Source organism: Uloborus diversus, chromosome 7, assembly GCF_026930045.1.
Source record: "Uloborus diversus isolate 005 chromosome 7, Udiv.v.3.1, whole genome shotgun sequence".
Lineage (NCBI taxonomy): Eukaryota > Metazoa > Arthropoda > Arachnida > Araneae > Uloboridae > Uloborus > Uloborus diversus.
In genome coordinates, this window is record NC_072737.1 from 114,571,583 (window position 1) to 114,593,266 (window position 21,684).

The 21,684-nt window shown below is 32.8% G+C and overlaps 1 protein-coding gene across 1 annotated transcript in view; it reads left to right on the plus strand.

Annotated features, from left to right (window-relative positions):
• LOC129225987 (nose resistant to fluoxetine protein 6-like) overlaps positions 1 to 13,882 on the plus strand; it is an 84,755-nt gene extending 70,873 nt beyond the window's left edge. Inside the window, exons 12-15 of the mRNA XM_054860560.1 lie at positions 4,285 to 4,405; positions 6,555 to 6,741; positions 7,857 to 7,999; positions 13,609 to 13,882. Of these exons, the coding sequence (XP_054716535.1) occupies positions 4,285 to 4,405; positions 6,555 to 6,741; positions 7,857 to 7,999; positions 13,609 to 13,836 (679 nt within the window). The 3' untranslated portion in view covers positions 13,837 to 13,882. The remainder of the gene's footprint in view (positions 1 to 4,284; positions 4,406 to 6,554; positions 6,742 to 7,856; positions 8,000 to 13,608) is intronic.
• Positions 13,883 to 21,684: the final 7,802 nt, after the last annotated feature.

Below are 21,684 nucleotides of genomic sequence, written 5' to 3' on the forward strand. Positions count from 1 at the left end.
ATTCAAAAAGTTTTTATGAAAAAAATGTCCGAAGTCACACTTACTCCAAGAAAGTCCAGAAGAAAGTCCCCAAGGGCGCCAAATTGTAACGGATCCGGCGAGACTTCCAACTTTCTTAAAAGGATGACACAGTTCTTGATAAAAACACAGGAGTTTTATTTACACTATGTACAGGAGAAATCGGTAACAACTGCTAAATTAATCATCAGCAATTAAACAAGCATCACACAACACCGTAAACTCAACGGTTACACACGTATTTACTTCCAAATACGAAAACAACACAGCGAAATGCCTCGCTATAAACAGAGCTAATACACACTCTCAGTACAAATTCTCAATCGAAACTAAACATTTTATCCATCGCTAACGGCTTATATACACACCGAAAAGAAATCTCTCAAATATTCCACACGCTTCTGGAAAAATAGTAGACCGTTATCAAATTTTATCAATGAACAAAAAGGAAATAGGGGATCGTATACTTTAGCCATATGAAAAGGGGTTGTATATTCATTACGGGAAACTATTTACAGGTTACGTTACTACAATAATTACTATTTACAGGATTTGTAACAGTACTATCAGGACATAATTAAAACTACTAAGGGAGATGCGCCAAATAAGACTATGTAGACCAATATGGCCATTCTCCCATTCTTCGGTTTCGAAAATTCGCTAGATCGTGACTTCATCGTCTTTAGAAAGCCGAATTGACAATAAAACGTTACCAACACGTAGTTTCTTATTACCAGGCAACGGTGTTTAAAAGTTATTACAGAAGAATTTAGTCAAAATTGACTGAAATTATTTTACAGAAAGTTTTGTTTCTATTGTTACAAATTCTGTAAAAAGTAATTATTTTTATGATTAATTTCTTGTAATCTGGCTAAATTTGGCGTTTGTGCCATTATCTTTCACCTAAAATTATCTTAGTAATGTAGCCTGTAAATAGTTTTTAGTAATGAATATACAACACCCTTACATTCGAATGCAGTACATGGTCCCTCCATTTCTGATGCATAAGATTTGTGAATGAATAAAAAGAAAATGAAATGAAACTTCGGGAATCACGTCGAATGTTTGAGAGCTCTCTTTCGAGAGTTATAAATAGCCGGATGGCATTGGAAAGAGTCAGTCAGTCCGTTTGTTTTTTAACTGTGAAGTCACGTTTCAGCCGTTGTGCTCGGAAAGCGCGTATTAGCCTTTGCGCTATGTTTTTGCGTATTTTACTATAAATACAGCCTGAGTAAAAACTTTAAGGCCAGTATAACTTTCTTTGAAAAAAGGAAAATGAAATTAAAGGGATTTTAGTATTATTTTATTATTAATTATTAATGTTCATTGGAAAGAAATAACGCAACAGACAGGATTTGTAAAGCATGCAATAATCAGAAAAGCAATGGTTTATTCAAAGTTAGCATTTCAGCTTGAGTAAAAACTCTAAGGCCACTAGTATTTTTAAAAAACAGCAAGTGCATATACTGTAATATATATATATATATATAAATGTCACCTCAGTTAACAAGATTGTGGAAACCTTTCAACTTGCAGTTTTGTAATTAAATTCTTCAAAGTTTTTGTCCTACTTGCGACGATATCGTAAGGTAAAAAGTTAACTGTTCAAGAAAGAGGGCAGATTGAAACTTTTCCTTCAACAAAGATAAGTAGGCGTACTATTGCGAAAAAATAGGAAGATTGAAGACTGAAGTCAACATTTTGTTTGATTTAAACACGATTATGGTAAAAAGAAAACCCGGGAAAACTTAAAGCTTTGTCCTCGCGTCATGGAAGAAGAGTTTAGAAATTATTACATTACCTGAAAAGTACTCAACCAGGAAACTTATTCAGACGATAGTTTTAAATGTTTGTCAAAAACGATATATACACAATTAGAAGGTGTGGAAATTTTATTAATGCTGCAAAATTGCTTAAATCTCATTTATTGAAAATGCACAATATAGAGCGTTTCAACTTTAGCTAGGAAATCATGAACTGGGATAACCAATGAATACAAATAATTTTTTCTAACCAAAAGAAGTGGAGTTTTAATGGACCAAACGGACGGAAGTACTATTGGCTTGATTTACGAAAAGAAAAAGAAATATTCTACAAGTGCCAATTAGAAGGAGGCTCTGTCAGAACTTGAGAGTGCTTTGCTTATAATGGTATGTGCTCAGTTGTGTTTGTTTCAGGTAAAATGAACTCACAAGCATATCAAAATGTCCTCCCAAGTCATCTTTTACCAAATGCTGAAATTATTGCTGGAGAAGATTGAAAATATCAGCAAAACAATGCATCTATCCATCTGAGTAACAGTGCAAAAAATAGGCTCTAAGAAAACAATGTTGAAACTTTGAAATAACCAACTAAGTCTTCAGATCTTAACCCAATAGAGAACTTATTGGGTAACTTAGCAAGAAGAGTTTATGCAAAGGAGAGACATTTTACTTCATCAATAGAGCTGAAATCTACCATCGAAGATGAATGGTTAAAAATACATCCCGAATTTTGTCAAAAACTATTTTCATTCATGAAAACAAGAATATTTGAAGTAATTTAAAGGAATGGCTCCCACACAAGCTTATAAATATTTGAATTTTTGTCCTCATATGCTTTTTTCTATGTTGGCTCAGGTTCCAATATTGATCTGTAATATTTTCTGATAATGAAACACTTACAATTAATTTTTTTTGTCTTTTTTACTTGTATCTAAGGTTAATAATTATCACCCATATGATTTTTTGATCCTAAGATTAAGGTGTGTCCAATTTCTCATAAAAGTGCACTGGACTTGAAGTTTTTATTATCAGACTGTACGTGTGTTATCGTTGAGTTTAAGATGTTAATTGATATTTGCCTAATTGCTATGGTTAATTTACAGTTGCTAACGATATTTCTTGTACATAGTTGTAAATAAATCTCCTGTGTTTTCCCAAGAACTTTGTCGTCATTTAAGGAAAGTTTGAAGTTGCACCGAACACGTAACTTTATTATGGTTTACTAGGGTGAAAAAAGTTGCTTATTGTTCTTTAAACCTAACTTATGGTTATAGATGGTCTATATAATACTAACGATATGTGTCGTCATAGACAGTATACTTTTCTCAAGGGAATAGTATACTATAAGCGTTTTAAAGAAGGAAAATTGATCGAAAACAAGAAGAAAAAAGTTCGACCAGCAAAGTTTACAAGCTATTATCAGAAGTTTATACCCAGAAAATTTGTGGAAAAAAACACATTTGAATGCTGTAAAAGTCTCAGCTGAATTAAATAAAAATACCCAAGCTTTGCCTTCAGTTCGCGAGTTGAACCGCACCATGCTGAGGACACTCGCTAGTGAGTTAAATCTACTTCATCCACCAGTTTGTTGGCACTTTCAGCTTCAATGATTGACATCTTCCTCCGACTCGGTTATTCACTATTCCTGACTGAGGAGTTCGAATAAGAACGAAACTGCAGTCTCAGGATGTGATAACCGTGATATCTGGTATCTTGCATCTAATTCATGTAGTTGACGAATTCAAAAAGAAAACTCCTTCTGTACCGTCATTTTTTCCAGCGTTGTGATAACTTAGAAGAGCATATTGTCCCCCTATTAGATCATGATCCACCATATTACAGTGGGGGGGGGGATAAAAACTTGTGCTACATATGCTACACACATGTGCATTAACTGTGCACAAGAGTAACCAAAAAAACAAAACAGAAAATAACAAACTATTAGAGCCACGAATGTGACGATTGCTCTTTTCCCCTTCCATTGATGAAAACATGGATTTTTTGATAATATTTTTAAATTTTGTAAGATGCGGTCTGATATATTTCCATATTGACATTTAAGAATTCTTCAATAAATATTTTTAGTTTGATATTATTTTTTGGCACTTTTCGGGAGGGGCTTTTCATACCTGCGTGAGGTAATCCTTGGCCAAACCGTTCCCAGAGTTGGTTTTATTAGGGACATACGCTTCAAGTTGCTATTCTTTGTTAAAACACAATTGAATCTTAAATTCTAACTTGAAATCATTTTTTGTTGTTTTTTATTAACCAGCTGTTGTATGTGCAAAAATTGTAGCCAATTGAAACATAAATGTGTGAAATACTAGACCATGAATCTAAGGATGGTCTTGTCTGGCGCATTTATCCTATTCATTAATTGAAAATCTACAGGTTGTGTCATTAATTAATAAAACAAAATTTCTGATAAAATAGCTTTTAATTCGATGTTTGCAAACGCCGTTTCATTTAAAAAGTATTTTGTATTCAGAAATTTTTTTTTCAGATTCACGCAGTACTTGTGCGATCTCATGTATTTCCGACCTTATCCTCATATGGGAGCCTACTGTGTAGGTTTAGCTCTAGGATATTTCGTTCTTAACTACAGAAAAATCGATATCAAACCCGTAAGTATTCAAGTCATTTTCAAAATATCCATTTCAGTATGGCATTGTATGTTTTTTGGCAGTGTAGTCTCACATGACGTATTTAATTTCGTAAATTTATCAAATGATACTGTAATACGGAATTTTGTTTCAGTAGCTAAACACTCAATAAGGCCATTTGCTTGAAGTTGATTCACATAATTATGTGAAAGCTTTCTTCCAAAATGCTTTGCAAACTTTTGAATAATTTAAACCGGATATTTCATGAGCTCGATCAGGGGGGGGGGAGCAAATGTTAATTAAAAGTCTGGAAAACCAGCTGCTATAAGCAGCTTGTTCTACGGTTACCATTTATATTCATTAATGATATCGTCTGAGGACAACGGATGTATTGAAGAATATGTAGTAGTCTTGTGCACTAGGGCAAAACAAACGAGCTGATGTGTGCATCACATGACTTCCTTTTACTCCAATTCAATGTCATTTCCCCATTATTGGCATTTTTAATGTGATTCAATAGTTTACTCTCTAAATATCACCAACAGTGGCTAAAAACCAGATTTAAAATAAAAAATCGCTAAAATTTGTCGCCAAGTTTGCGACAAAACTTGGCGACCAAAATACTGGCGATATATCGCCAAGTGTCCGCCAAATTATAACACCACTTGAGTTTACATCGAAATTAACAATGATTTCCTCTGTCCACCAAAAAGGGGCAAAAGACCCGAATGCAACCAAAAGGGGTGGAGCACAGCTAAACCCAACTAAGAGCCTACGTACCAAATTTCAACTCTCTAGGACTTACCGTTCTTGAGTTATGCGACATACATACGTACATACAGACGACACGAGAAAATTTGTTGTAATTAACTCGGGAATCGTCATTATGGATATTTCGCGTGTCTATACGTTCTTAGGCACCCACGTGTGGACAAGTCAAAAAAAAACTCAATATTCATTCGGGGATGAGTAAAATGGAAATTAAGGTCGATTTTTGAGCGAAAATTTTTTCGCGAATGCAATACTTCTTTTTGTAAAAGGAAGTAAAAAGTTAAATTTCTCAAGCAGAATGTTCTATACTATTAAGACCTATGCGCGTCTTTCTGTGCGACTGTAGTCCTATCTCCTTCTGCTTGGCAATGTCTACCAGATCGACACTAGTACCGTTAGATACAGAAGATCCAGGGAAAGTGATTCCGCCTTGTATCACCCCTCTAAACCTTAAAGAGCCGGACAGTAAATCTTGAGGATATCCGAAGAACATCCAGGGATGTCCTGACATACTGAAAAGCACTAAAATCATAAATTCTCATCCGCTATAAGCGGCGTTTAGCCTCCCCAGTTGGTAAAGTGGGATTGGCGACCGAAAAGAGTGTAGGGTGGAGCCCCTAGTATGATATTAAAACAAGGAGAAATTGAAATTCAATTTTGAAAATAGAGTTATGAAAATGAAAAGACCTAATTTTAGCTAAATGGTTGGTATGGAATCTGCTTCTCAGTATAACGATGGAAAAAGTTTAATGTTATCTTCGAGTATGAGTCATCATCCTCATACATGTAATTGCGAATTCACTGATCGAGTAACGCTTCTGACGTCATCAACAATGAAACTCGCTCCACAGCATTTTGATAAAATTTTTTGGTAATATTTGACATGCATGGAAAGGCTTTATTGTGACAAGGCTGAACTGGATCCGGTAACTTAACTGTTTTACTGGTAAGACAGTCATTTCAGTGGAATGAAGAAACGAAAAAGTGCTCAACAATGAACGTTATCTACTGGTCAGCGTCTGGTCAGTGCTAATTCTGTATTGGCTACCAGTTTGTTTGGCACTCTTGACTTCCTTAAGAGGTTTTCCACTTCCAGCTCAGTCACTTCCTATGCCAGACTGATGAGTGCTAATAAACACGAAACTGCAGTCATCGGCTGGAATGACTGAGCTGGAGGTGTAATTCATGTATCTACTGGAGTTTAGGGTTCATCCACTGGAGTTAGGGTTAAAATTTTAACTATCAAAATATCACCAAACAGGCAATTGCTTCGTTCAAATGTAGAAGCAATTTTCACCCGTCATACCTTGACGAGCGATTTTCTAGTAACAATAGAGTTTGGTAAAATATTAAACAAAATAACTGTAGCCCTTAATTTTTTTTTTTTTTTTTTTTCAAGGTCTTCCAGGTGCTGGGATGGTGTGCGGCAATCTCTTGCAACTTGGCCGTACTTTATGGAGCATTTGAGTGGAATCGTGGCAACATTCCGAACAGAGTAGTCGACGTCACTTATGCCATGCTTCACAGGACAGCTTGGGCGCTGGGAATCGCCTGGCTAATATTCATTTGCGTCACGGGACGAGGAGGTGAAAAAAGTGTATTTATTTACATTAATTGGGCAGATTTTTTGCATTTTTCTTTTTCTTTCTTTTTTTTTTTTTGTGCAAAATTTCTAATCTGTAAATAGCGAAAGTTTTGACATTTCTGTTATAGTCAACTTCAAGATTGTTGGCATTCGTCTTCTGATGACTCTAATAAAAAAACAGATAAAAAACAAGATAAATCAGGCTTTATAATATCAAGCATTGTTGAAGTAAATTTAGTTTGTGACGCATTGATTTTTGTTTAAAATCTTACAAGCGCCTTATATGCAAAATAATTAATTTTATAGTTTTTCGAAAGCCAACAATAGTGAAGCGGATTATAGTAGTCTGACCGGTTTATCCTCAGTTTCGCCGACATTTAAAATTTCCTTCCTCTTTACTGTATCAAAAGATATGATTGAAATCGAAAAACAGGGGAGGGTGGGTTGTGTCAAGACGTTTTTCACCGTTGCCAGGAAAAAATTAGTTTTTGATTATCATGAGTTTTGAAATAGGATGATTCAAATAATGTGCTGTAAACCTTAAGTTACCGCACCTAAGCCAAGGCTAAGGAATAACTACATGCAATATACCGTGTTTTAGAAAGATTAATAAACAACTTCAAAAAGAAGCACGCTGTCGACTCATAGTGTTCAGTTTTCTGCCTTTTTTTTTTTTTTTTTGCTTTCGCTTGCTTTGTCCATCGACATTTCGACAGATGAAGAAATTTTACTTAAACTCTGATATTAAATTAATAGCTAATTATCCAACTTAAGATCAGCTCTTATGGATTTTCTAGACAGAACTTGCAGGTGCGCAAAATGAAAGACAGAGAGATGCTGATTACTTTTAGTGTTCATAGTAGCTTTTTAATCTGGTTTGAATGTCATTTTTAAAGGTACAGTAAAATCTGTAAACTTGACTGCTTGTCTAAGTTGATCTATATTGTCAGGAACAAAATTGGTCCTGGATCATATATATCAATCATCATAAGTTTACCACTTGTGTAATATGACCTCTAAAATCATGCACCGTAGGCGGTCCTCATTTACAGGTTTTACTGTACATTGTTTACAGTTGAAAGATTCATAGTCATCTTCACATTTATGTTTCAACAGGATTGGTGAACAGATTTCTCTCGTGGGATTTGTTCGTTCCCTTAGGAAGACTGTCCTATTCTGCATACATCCTCCACTTTCCTGTTTTATGGGTAAAGAATGGGTTAAGAAGAGAGCCTTTACGCTTCCATCATTATCAAATAGTAAGTTGGTAGTTTTTTTTTTTCTTTTAATTTTTCCCCTATAAAAGGAGCTCAGACTTGTAAACAGTGATATACCGCACCATTTCTTGGGTAAATGAAGATGTGTATTTATTTGTTAGTACATTGCTAAGTGGCACTTTAAGCTTCTTAATCTCACATATACATTTTCATTACCTAGAAACAGTGGCGTATCGAAGAGGGTAAGATAGAGGGTCATAACCTCTCCCCCTCCTCCATGAGACTCATAATTATACGTATGAACGCCCATGCAAGGGCCTAAAACTGCGCTTTTCGGCCTTTAATTTCGCGAAAATTTTCATACCAATCCCAACCCAACACGAAAAGTTTTTCATTAATTCACTACTTAGAACTAGAGATGCACTGATCAAACGAAAGTCATCGGTAATCGACCATAATCGACCGCTTTGCCGATTATGGTTCCGATTCCTTATAATCAGCAAATTTTCGCTTATTAATCGGCGGAAAAATTGTTTCACTTAAAACTTTATTTATGTCTAGAACAAGAAACTATGCAACAAAAATAGAGAATTTAAAAATCTTACATCATTTATTTATCAATATTTACTGAATTAATGCTTTTTTTTTTTTTTTTTTGTTGAAAAACGTATGAGGTTATGAGATAGTTACTTTGGTGTGTTTGTAAGTTCCTCGTCTCCCCTCAATTGTTTGAGGGAATACTCTGATTCAAATTCTTTTTTTTTTCCTTAATTATATTATTACTGTATTTACTTTTTATGCAAACAACTGAAACATACATTTTTTTTTAAATTTTCTTTCAAAATCACTACCTTTAGATCGTTACCTTTTAAAATCACTACATTTCACTACCTAATTCAATACAAATTTCAGAATTATAAAATATGTTTTGATGTCTTTTTTTTTATTTTATTTTATGAACACTCTGAAGAAAGGTTATTTTTTTAATGTAATTTCCTGTTTTTTATTGATCTGCACATCTATCATGTATACAATATTATCATAAGATGTATGTATACAATATATACAATATATACTCATGTTTCAATACTTTTCTCCGTACCCTACCGTTTATCATCGTGCTTTGTGATTACCTTATAATTTTCGGGAACATAAATTTCCTGCATTTGATATTTGTTTATAGTAAGGAAGTCATTACTAAACTAGGGAACGCCTTACTGACTAAATATTCGAATTTTCATATCTAGTTAACAAGAGAATATAACTTGATTAACAATGATTTAAAAAAAATATTTTACAGAATTTAAATAAAATTTTAAAACATTATATTTAAAAAAACGTAATTAATTAGAAAAAGGTAGATCGACGTTCACAAAAAAATAACCATTAGTTAAATATGAAAAATCAAAATTTTAGCTTTAAAAAATTTGATGGAGAAATTGTCATATTTAAAAATCATTATCATTATAACTAATCGGCGGCCGATTAATGGGCATCAGCAGATTAACTTTTGTCGATTAATAGGTAGTCGCAATCGACCAATTTGATTGCTAGTGCAATTCTACTTAGAACTTACATCTCATTTCTCCTAGTTTATAACTTCACTTTGCACCATATTAAGCTCAACACAAAACTTTTAATTGGTGTGCAAAATAAAGTGCAAACATTAACACTTATATGGTTTCTTAATTTTTGCTTCTTAAACACTACAAGGCATAGAAAACATTTTTCTTTCAGTAAATGTAACCTATTTAAAAATTACTGTAAATTTCAAAAGGATTTGTCCACAAATAGCAAAGTTATGATGAGTTGACGAAATTTGGAAAACATAGCAATTTTAGTGCCAAAATACGCGCTTTAAGGTGTTAACATACATATCTATGTCATTATCTGAAAAAAGATGATAACCTTTAGGTGCGGTCATTCCGTCAACGATAAGTTGCAAGAAAATGTGTTTATTCAGTTTCTCCTCAAATAGAGTAAATAACTTGCGAGTAGTCCACGTTTTGTTGAGTTTATGTGCAAAAAAATTTTTTTGCCTCTACCGAGCATTTCATTAAGTTATTGAAACACGAAACGTAGTTATGCACTAATTTCTGCTGAAACAAAAATCTACTACGCAAAAGATATGAGTATCGCTTAAAATTGGATGGGTTATTTCAGCTTTCATCTTGATTTTTATGTGGTTTAGTGAAACATGGCGTGTAGTAATTTTTTTTTTCTTAAACATTGTCCCACTACGCAAATTATTATAATAGCATTAAACTGAACAACCAGTCCATTTTTATTACCGTATTAAGTTTTTAGAGTAAGAAACATAAGAGGCTTGATTTAAAAAATCTTCCGTTAGAAAATTCTCAACGAGAGATACTTTATATTCACAGAAGCCAAACTTGGATTTTGGAAGCACCCCATTGTCTCTTATCTATTCTAATGAACAATATTATAGGTAAAAGAAATGCAGTTGATTTTTAGAGAACATGTCTTTTTAGAAAAAATATTGTCAACAAAAAAATAAAACAAATCAGAAAAGTACAGTGGCTAATTCTCATGGGAGTGGAAAAAGCAAATTTCATAATTTCTAGCTAAATTAAGAACCAAGTTGCGTATTCCCTCAAAGAACATTTTGCATAACAACGCTACTTTTTCGAAGAAAAAATTCGATTCAAAAAGAAAAGAAAATGTTTTATTCGCGATGAGAATCCTATATGAAAGTTAATCGTAAGTGGTCCTCTCAATCTGCGTTTGGTGTTGAGAGACTTTATTTACTCCACTGTGAACTGTAATAGGCCTTAAATTTTAACAAAAAGAAAAGAAATGCGGGAGCCTTATCAGGTCCGTTATTTGAGGATTCAGGAGAGTCAATTGCCCCTCCACTTTTCGGATTTTAGAAACATAATGTAGGTTGCATTTGCGTATGTATTTGGGTGCTTTTTCATTGTCAATAGCGTATGTACCCTTTGCCCCCCCCCCCTTCCCTTGACGGGCCCCTTCAAGGCTCTTCTTTGCCCCTTCCCTTGACGGGCTTGAGCCCTATATTCTTCAGCTGATCATTCGTAAAATGGTAGTCGTACGTAAATAGTACACTGTAAAAAAAAACTGTAAATTTTGAAGAAGTTATCCGTATTTTTTACAGAAAAAAACTGTTCGTAATAAAATACAGGATTTCTCTGCTTTTTTTGAATCTGTAACCGGTTATACTTTGTTTTTCTTCGAATCTTCGAAATTTCGCCCGCGTGTTTGGATTTTGGTTCTCGTGCTCGAGTTTTTTGATCTTATATGTATTTAAAGCGAGTAAGTCTTAAATCGTTTGCAACTTCCATTTCATTGCATCCTAATCAATATTTTATTATTATGTTTTTTTGTCATCTGTGACAGAGGCATATTCGGAAATTTACCTTTGTATACATGCATTTCGTAGTAGTATAGTAAATATTGAAATGATTTATGAAAGTATAGTTTCATTTTTTTAATCTTCATAAAATAATAAATCAGCTTGAATAAATAATAAAAATACGGAAGATTTCTGTAAAATAAACGGAAGAAAACTGGCGTCCTGGCTGACAGTTTTTTTCTGTAAATTTTACGGATTTTTTTTACAGTGTATAAGTTCTGAAACAAGGGAAAGAAGAAAAAAAAAAAGCGAAGGACAGCTGTTTAGATTCCGAAGAGCTCACATAGATATCAGCTCTGTATCCCGATATAAACTAATTTTCAATACTATTAAATTCGCAATGGTTGACTAAGTATTTGTAGCAGAATGTAGATCAGCAAGCAAAGAAAACTGTTATTAATTTACTGTTTGACCACGGATTGTATGCAATTTGAAAATCGGCCAAGTTAAGACTATTTCATCTGAATGAATCTAGCAGGGGAGAACATGGGCGCCAATATGCAAAATTTTAAGTTTGGGCTCAGATATTTTCCCCATGGTTCAGCAAGATATTTTCCCCATGGTAACCGATTTCAGTACAGATTAGAGTTATTAAAGTATGACATTTTTAATAACTTATTCATAAATGACTGGAGAAGAAATGTTATTACATTTTTGAAAAGAAAAAAGTACTAAAAGCCTGAAAGTTTTAATTTCTACGGGAGGGTGAGAGGGGCTTGAGCCCCCACTTGCCCCCCTATATGGGCGCCCTTGGGAGAGAAGGAAAAATCGCGATAGGATTTTGACGCACGCGGTTCATAATTTCACAAGGGCCTTATTTATTTATTGTTTTCATTGAGGTGAAAATGAGAGGAAAAAAAATGAATTTCTACGGAAACAAAAAAAATAATAAAATGTTTTCATTTCGTTCGGAAATTTAAAAGCAAAATTGTAAACTCAAAACTATGTTGTAAACATAAATCAATTAATTTTTGAGTGATAATATAGATCGAATATAGTTTTGATTTAAAAATTATTGCAGTGAATAAATTGTCATTTTTAAAAAATTGAGTCGAAATAATAAAGAGGCAAACGTGCACATCTGTATCAGAAAAACTGCCATCCCTGAAAGGTAATAGACGCTTCCATTTTCGCCTGAAAACCGGATATTATCCTTTCCGTATAATCGATGGACAGACAGTAATAGTATTTTCGTGGAAGTGCCGTTTTACATTAAGATGTTATCTTCTTGGTATTTAAGGGTTTCGATGGTTACGTCCTCAAAATTTGGGAGCAAATGTAAATAATAAGTATAGGAGTGTGGAGCAAAGTAAAATGGCGAAGATGATTGAGTTTTTTTAAAATGAATAAATTGAAAATTTGTTTTGAAAATTACAGTACAAAAATAGAGAAAATTGTATTTAATACCAGAACTGACATGAAACATTATTTTTTTATTTTTGGCAGTAATTTGGAGCCTTGAAAAAGAGTGGAAAATTTTCATTTTTTTTTCCAAGGGTTTAAAGTGAAAAGTGAAAAATTTTTCTGATTAAATATTTTCTATTTGATTGTAAAAGTATTTTGATTGGGTGATTATGTAAAGAAAATTTTGAATGAATAAATGAAAAGAAACTAGAACAATAAACGAATAATTTAATTAATTAATTAATTAATTAAGAAAAAATTAGTGAGTAAAAGAGTGGACGAATAAGAAAATAAGTGGATGAATGAATAAATAAGCGAATTACTAAATGAAGGAATGTAAATGAATTAATTAACAAATGAATACGTAAGGGTTTTAGTAAATTATTCAGTGAGTAAATAAGTGAGTAAGTTATTTCACTTTGCCCCATCCGCTTTGCCCGCCCGTAGTACTCGACTACTTGAGCAAAGTATTTAAAATACAAATAAACTTAATGTTACCTAAAAAAAATACTACACCTCATATTAGAAAGGCATAGTTAATATTCAAAATGTTAATAACAAGAAATTTAAAATTTTATATCATCGAAAATAATTTTCGACTTAGAACAAATAATACAATAAGAGTATCATTTTTTGAAAATTGTCTGTATTATCTTATGCTTTAATCTTCGGCTGTATTTTTTCCCCAGATAGTTGGCTAAACGCTTATTTTGCCCCGCTAGTTCACTTTGCCCCACATTCCTCTATATTTGTTCTGAAAACATTTTGCCAATTAACAATTTCCTTACTGTACGTAGTTCTTTAAGATTAATGTTCAATAGTTTCTAACTAACATGCTTCGTTTTTCTTGCAGTTTTATGAGTTCCTTTCAACACTGATATTGACTTTGTGTCTCTCCCTGACGTTCCATTTGCTGTTTGAAGCTCCTTTCCTGAATTTAGAAGAATTGTGGTTCCCTAAGAATGGAAAAAAAGAAAAGCAAAGAAAATCGGATAACGGCACGACGATCGTACCGGTTGCAAAACTGGAAAATGGTAGAATTCATGGAACTTCTACTGATATATTTTCTGTTAGACTTTAGTTTTTGCTTCGTTTTTATTCTGTATATATTTGTGTTTTAAGTTCAATAAATTTTCTTACAGTGTCATAATTACATATCACAATTTAACATTTTTGAAATACAACGAAGAACTACACACTTATTATTATTTTTATTATTATTATTATTATTTTTGCAACTCGATATCAACCAAAATACACTATTCTTTTCCATAGCATGTCTACAAGGTTAGGCCTATCTTGCGATTTCGTACTCGTAAGCAGGGCCTGATTACCGCACAGGCCAACTAGGCCTGGGGCCCCGATTTTTTTTAAAAATTACATATAGCATAAAAAATCATGTATATTTGTGAAAATAATAAAAATTAATGATTTATTAATTTAAAACATACCTCTTTAAAATCATGTTAAACATTATTTTGGTTTTGGTTCCCCCTATGCTCGGCACTGGGGTTGGTGGATTTTACTTAGACAGAAAGAAACTTATCATATTTTTCAAAATGGAAGAGCTATTTGAAATAACCTTTTCTGTGCTTTTTCTTTATTTTTTTCGGTATTTATTTATTTACTTTAGAGGCGTATTATAAAGTTGAGACACATTTTTCTATAACTGTTACAAAGATTGTTATAACTTCTTCTAAAATTAAAATATTAGTTTTTGAGTTCGAATATTAAAACTATTTTTATTGATTTTTTACTTTTCGCGTTATATTTTAACGTTATTAACGCCCTGGTTGTTTTTGAATTTCTCGACAATTTTTCTCTTTAGGGGCATTTTAGATTTTTAAGGTCACAGTGCTTTTTGTTTTATTTCATGAGGTTGGTTTTATTTGGTGTTATTATTTTATATGAAATGTATGTCGATTTTTCTATTGTAACTGTTTATAAAATAACTCCCTTACATTAAATCCAGAAAAATGTAAAAACAAATATAAATACAAGCAAATACTTAACAGCTCGTTTCGGCATCCTGAGAATGCAGTTTCACGCTTACCATCAATCATCAAACTAGAACAGCCCTAACAGAGCTAAAGGTAGTACCTCTCATTAAAGTTGATATCACTACCACATCTTAAACTCAATAAGCCCACCAGTGAAAGTAAGTGAACCTGATGCGTTAAGTAAAGTGAAAGCAAAGTAACTGCGAGTTACTGATGGCAGTAGCTTTTTTTTATTTTATTTATTTATTTATTTTTTACAGGCTACTACTAAATTTTTGAACTGATCGAAATCATGCAAAATATTGCTCAAGCCAAAAATCGAATGCGGGAGTTGAAGGTGCCGAGAGTTGTCCTGACCTTAAGTTAGCGCTCCGAACTAAAATTTTTGAATGGGGGAAAATTCTCAATTTTCCAAATAAAATTCCAATTTTACCGAATGTTAAAATACTAGCATGCACACATAATACGTAATCTAAGAAGAACAAAACATTAAGCATTGAAAAAGGAACAATTTAAAAATTCTAACTTAAAACTAAATAAATAAATTCAATGGTGCAATATTGTCTGCATACTTGCCGAACTACCAGCAAAATTTCCAGAATAAGGAAAATTTTGGAGAGGTCACAGTAACCTCCTATCTGGTTGCCCTGGTCTTAGCTGGGATCTTTCAAACAAAAAAGTATCAATTTGAATCAAACTATTCTCCAAAACTGTATTGCATGGAGACATAATAAGCAGAACGACAGTCAAAACTCCCAATTTTTCTCAACGAAAAACCACGTTTTCCATTTTGATTATCATCATTTATTGAATTATTTTGCTTATTTCTGCACTTTTTCCGCTTTAAGCAAAATTTTTACGGTACATTAAGAATCCCTTCCTTTTCTTTTACTGGAAAATGGGCTGAAAATAAACAAAATAACATATTTTCAGAGGAAATCACCAAGAGGGCGAGAGACCGCATTGAGTTGCTAGAAAGACACTCACAGTGACTTTCCATATAAAGGATGTCACACTTTTTACAACATTTTTGACTATCCCTCTTGCCCATCTTTTTGTCACAATGTGTCACACATCACCTTATCTAGGCTTGCCAGACGTCCCGGTTTGAGCGGGACAGACCCGGATTTTAAACAAAATCCCGGTGTCCCGGCTGGTTTGCTTCACGTCCCGGAGAAAGATAAATTTGATTACAAATTACCAAAAAGGTCGAAAAATAATTTACTGTAAATGATTATTAAGGATAGTTACTTTATCATTTGTATCATTGACTTATAAAATTAATACTGGAATACCTTGTGAGGTTTTTGACTACAAGATTAAAGTCTAAAAAGGAGTCTAAAACTCTTTTAAAATAAAAAGTAAATCTAAATTAAGTTTAATTGTTTATTCCTCATTCAAGGTGTTTTTTCTAACTGAAATAAATTGTAAATATGTACATTTCGGAAGTGATGTGTTAAAATTTTATGTGCGTATGTCATTTTTTTATTTCCCCTGTTTTATGTTCATAATTAGTAACCATTTATTCACAGCATTGAGAATAAACTGCCCTATAAAACGCTCCAAAATCTAGCCAGAGTTGTGTACCCCTTTCAATACTGGCGATGCATTGAACATTTCAGAAATCTGTCAAGCCTACCTTACCCCCTGTAACATATAACACTATTTTTCATAAACATATTTTCATTAATAAATGCTTGAGGTCACATTTCTTCTTATCCCTCCCTCCTCCCAAACTGTCACTTTCATGAACCCCTTCCCCCCTTACAGGCACATGCCAAGGGTGGGGGGGGGGGGACAACTGTTGACCTGGGCCCGAGCCTGAAGGGGGAACAAGATTCTTAAAATGAGGGGCGAACTATACATAGAGACGCAAGGGTAAACAATACGGAGGGGGATCCATAAAAGTCATTCGTGACGGACCCCAAAATTTCTGCGCACACCCCTGCCCCCTTAAAGCGTGACATCATTTGAGGACGACCTCCTATGAAAGAACTTGTACGAATTAAAAGGAACTCAGTAAGTGAGAAATGAATATAAAAACTATTAACTTTTATCACATTATCACTTTATATATCGCCTAGAAGCTTCTTTAAAAAGAAAAAATAACAAAAACTAAGGAGAGAAGAAAAAAGTGTGTCGTAAAGACACACGATAGAAATGAAACTATATCTTTTTTTTCAGGCATATTCGTTAACAACAAAATTGTGTACTTCATTGAAGAAAATAGATCATAAACAACGAGAAAACTAAACAATACTCGAAATCTACTTTTTAATTGTTTCCAAAAACAATGAAAAATAATGGTAATTATAAAGTTAATTTGGTTAATAAAATTAACAAACTAGTTTCAAAACTTAAACTAAGTAATGAAGAGTACGTTTTTAGCCTACTTTCCCAGTAAAAGTCAGAAAAAGAAGAAAAAAGCATGAAAGAAGGCTTAATGCATCTTAAAAATATCGCGAAAAACAAAAAAAAAAGTCAAAAATAAATAAAATAATTAAATAAATATCGAAAAATTAAAAATTGGAAAGTAGGGTATTGAGATGGGGAAGAATGTCCGTCGGTCTGTCGGTCTGTCCCCCCCCCCCCTAATAAATTTTGAATGAATAGTCCGATTCGAACAAACTTTTTTTTGCTCGAAAGATCTCGGCGAGGACACATCATTCCTATATTTCACTTTTTGATTTGAACTATTTTTTGTTCAATTTTGAACAGTTCAAAAAACTTAACATTAGCGCCTACGGGGAAATTCAAGGCAATTCCGAACTGTGAGGCGAATTTTCTTCAAACAAACTTTGTAGGAAAAAGCTTTTGATGAAAAACTTGTATGTAAAATATCTTTTTGATTTGAACAATTTTCCGTTCAATTTTGAACAGTTCAAATCCCTTAACATTAGCGCCTACGGGGAAACTGAAAGTCAATGTAGATTCCGTACTTGAAGGCGGATTTACTTCAAACAAATTTTGTTGGAAATAGCTTTTGACGCCAAACTCCAAACTCCGACTCCGAGAATTTCGGGGCACCTGACTCCGACTCCGACTCCTGTGCCCGACAATTAATCGGACTCCGACTCCCCGACTTCGACTCTGACTTCGTAGCTTTGGCAAAAATTTATACACGGAGGACAAATGACTGAGTCCGATTCTCGGATATTCGACTCCGACTCCTTTATCTCAAAATGAGATTGACACCGACTCCGACTCAGCAGCTATGGTTTTAACTGCGAAATAATTATTGTTGATATGACTTTTTTTTTATTTTCACGCTAAAGTTTTAATTTAGGTATTTAGTTTTCGGGGAATAAACTCGAAGTCATTTATGTTTCTTCATAAAGATATGCGCAGACGATTATTTATTTATTTATTTATTATTATTATTTTTTTTTTTTTTTTTTTTTTTGACAATGAAAAGTATTTCTTTAAGTTGACATTTTATCGTTTTTATTTATTTTGGCAAGTGCATTAATTCATTTAAAAAATTATTTTTGGCAACATGGAAAAAAGAAAAGACATTTTTTTTTTATATGATGTATTTATTTTAATGAGCTTACTAATTTTAATTATTATTTTTTCGTTTTGAAAGCTGTTAAAGATTTTTTTTAATGGAAAAAATTGTATTATTTGTTCGTATTTTTTTATTTTATTTATTTAGTTTTTTATTTTTTAAGCATCTAATTTTTTTTAGATGAGTGAGGAATATTTTATTCCTAGAAATAAGCTTAAAATATTTAAAAAATATGTTTGAAACAATTTGCGATTTTAGCTATTTTTGAGAATGTTGATCAGGTATTAGAAAGTAGTATGGGTATACGGGAAAGTAGGCTGGTATAGTTCTAGACAGAACTTCTTGTTAAACTGGTAATTTGACTTAAATCAAATAAATCCTTAAAATTCCAAAATCCACAAATATATGCTTGCTTAAGTTCTGCCTTGAAACTAATTTGCTACATTAGTTAACAAAACTTTATAAAATCTTATTTTTCATTGTTTTTGGCAAAGATTGAAAAGCAGAAGTATTTTAACTTAATAATTACTATTATTTTCCATTGTTTTTGGCAACAATTAAAAAGCAACTGCGTCACTTCCATCACACAATCAAACGTGAATCAGAACTTGAAACACCTCGTATAAAAAGTTTCACGTCAAAAACCGTTTGTACTAATAAGTGTTTGAAAAGGAATGCGTTTTTTTTGTTTTTTTTTTGTTTTTTTTTTTAAAGAACCACGAGAACAACTCTTCTTCAGAGTTTCGTGACGAGAAAACATTGCTCCTCCCCAATAATAATGCTCACAACGGTTCGAATCATAGACACGTGTGAATCCATACTAATTACCACCGCGTCAGACAGTTCGGAAAACAGTATTAATTTGATGCACACGTGTAGAACCAACTCAGCAGATTCAAAAAATACACCTGTTGCTTTCAGACAATTGTTGTTTGAGACTTATGTTTCCCCTGCTAAACGGTTTTATATTTAAAGTGTTCTCGAACTTTCAAAAAACGCTGTTGAGAATTTTAGACTTTTACGCTGTCAGCATTTGTTCCTGAAAAAAAGTTGAAATGATCCCTAAAAGTTTACAAGCATGCCAAATATATGTTATGCGTTTTCTACTATCCGTTTTTCAGTGAACAATTTAATTATTTTATGTTCCGTAAGTCATAAAAAAAATAATTTTATTAAATAATTTTTCTTACATATATTTATGACTAATTTTCATTTGGCTTTTTTCGGTGCATATGGAATCCTGTGAGATGTATTTTAAAAAATATGTTTGCCGAAAAGGATATTCAAGAAAGTTTTCAGTACTTAAATATTTTGACCGAAGCAAAAATTGCAGCTAAAAGATTTTTGAAGACACTTTTAACGAAATAATTCACTCCTTATGATAAAATACGAGAGTGCACACAACTAATGGGAAGAGACATTAGGGTTTAAAATATATTTTTTTAAAAATGCAATAATTTCTCCGAATTTACCGAATCGTGAAACTAAATTTGTCGAATAAGAAAATTTTGGGCGATCACGTGACCTCTCTTCGGATGCCCCTGCAGAGTAATTTTCGTTTGGAAGTGAATTTTATTTTTTTCCAAACTCTATGAACTGAGCAATTCTAACAATACCATTTAGCATCACAAATACATAAATCCGATAACCAGTTTACAGAGCAGATTCAAAATGCTTATCGCTAACACTTGGTATAAAGAAAATGACTTGGAAAAACACCGCTACCAAACGATTGCCTCAGTTAGAGGAAAGATGTCTGCACGCATAAAACTTGTAGCGGTTTTGGAAACCTTTTCGCAAATTTACTTGATTTTCAGAAGAAACCAGTGAAATCCTTGAATGTTACCCGGAAAAAAAAACTGGTGTTTTGGAATTTTCTTGCGGTGTAAATCGAAGTTGGTATACGGAGAAAAGGTCCGTTTACTTCTGCATGAAATTTTTGTTTTTGACTATGATGCTAAAATATTCGAACAAATTTTCAAATTGTAGTTTAAGCCCTCCTTTTTTCAGAACAGACTTGTTAAGACAGAAAAAAGCAAAACAAATGAATTCATATAAATGTGTCTACAGAGGGCCTTTGTTTTTTTAATTAAGAAAATAGAACTTCTAATTTTGTGCTTACCATAAAGCACAGTAAAATTTTTTGAAGTGTTAACTGAAATAACTGAAGTACATATCACACCCCGCCGGGGATAGTGACGCAACTCAAAATTGGGGGAAAACGTATACTAGGGTAACGGCACTAGTAGCAGACAAGGGTCCAATAACAAACAGTCGAAAGTTTGGATTTGAATAAAAGCCTTTTAAGCATATAAAACTGATATTGCTGCGAGCCATAAATACGGTGGAACCATCTAGTGTTATCAGTGTGAATATTATGAGCCAGTTGGTATTTACAACTCGACGTAAAATCCCGGTTATCACAAATTTGCCATTTCAACTGCGCTTGCGCTCGGACTTAGCTGATTTCAAAAATCTTGTTAATATTAATTACAAACATTTTAAATTTGTTCATAAATATTAGATGGCAACAGAAAAAATTAGAAATCACAAAGCTAACTCTGGTTTAGTTTTTAGGACACGGTAAAGATTGAGTTTTGAGTCTTAATTATTAATGGATTCGAAGTCTGATTTTTCTATCAATGTCCCTTTTCAGGGCCAAATTTTCAACCTCAGAAGAGCGTACTAGAATTGCAGCATCACTTCTAATACAAAGCCGAACCATCAACCTAAATAAAAATGTATAATGCTGCTATTTACGCCTAACGTAAAATATCCGCAAAAGACAGACATCTGTATTCATATTCAAATTATTTTTGAAGTACTAAATGTGTTTTACGTTCACGTTAAGTAAATATTTTCAAACCAATAAATATTGAAGTGTCATTTTTCCCTTTACATTATAAAGATTATCAGGTATTCATATCTGTAGTTTAATATAATATATCATGAAATCGCTGTGAAAATATTCTAATCGCTTTCATTAATTTGTTGGGACTCTAGCTCAGCTTAAATATAAACAAGCAACACAAAATCTTAAAACAGAAAGCTCAAAAAGCTAAGTCCGCGCAAGAGCAGTTGAAATGGCAAATTTGTGACAACCGGGATTTAACGTCTACTGTATATACAAGAAGACGTTTAAACTGTTCAAAAATTTCCACCGATGTGGAAATTTTTGAACAGACACCACGTGGTCTGCCGTCGCTTCATGTTCATTTGAATTTAATAAGGTTTTAGATCTAAAAATAAAGAACTTTTGCACATTTTTAAGAGAAAAGAGGAATTCTGTCCCTTTTTTCGAAATTGAGCAAATAAATATAGAATTAACTAATTCAAAGGATCCAGAAGCAGCCAAACGTCAGATGAGGTTTAGTTGCATGAGAGAAAAATAGTTTAAAAAGTCTAACTATATTAAAATGTT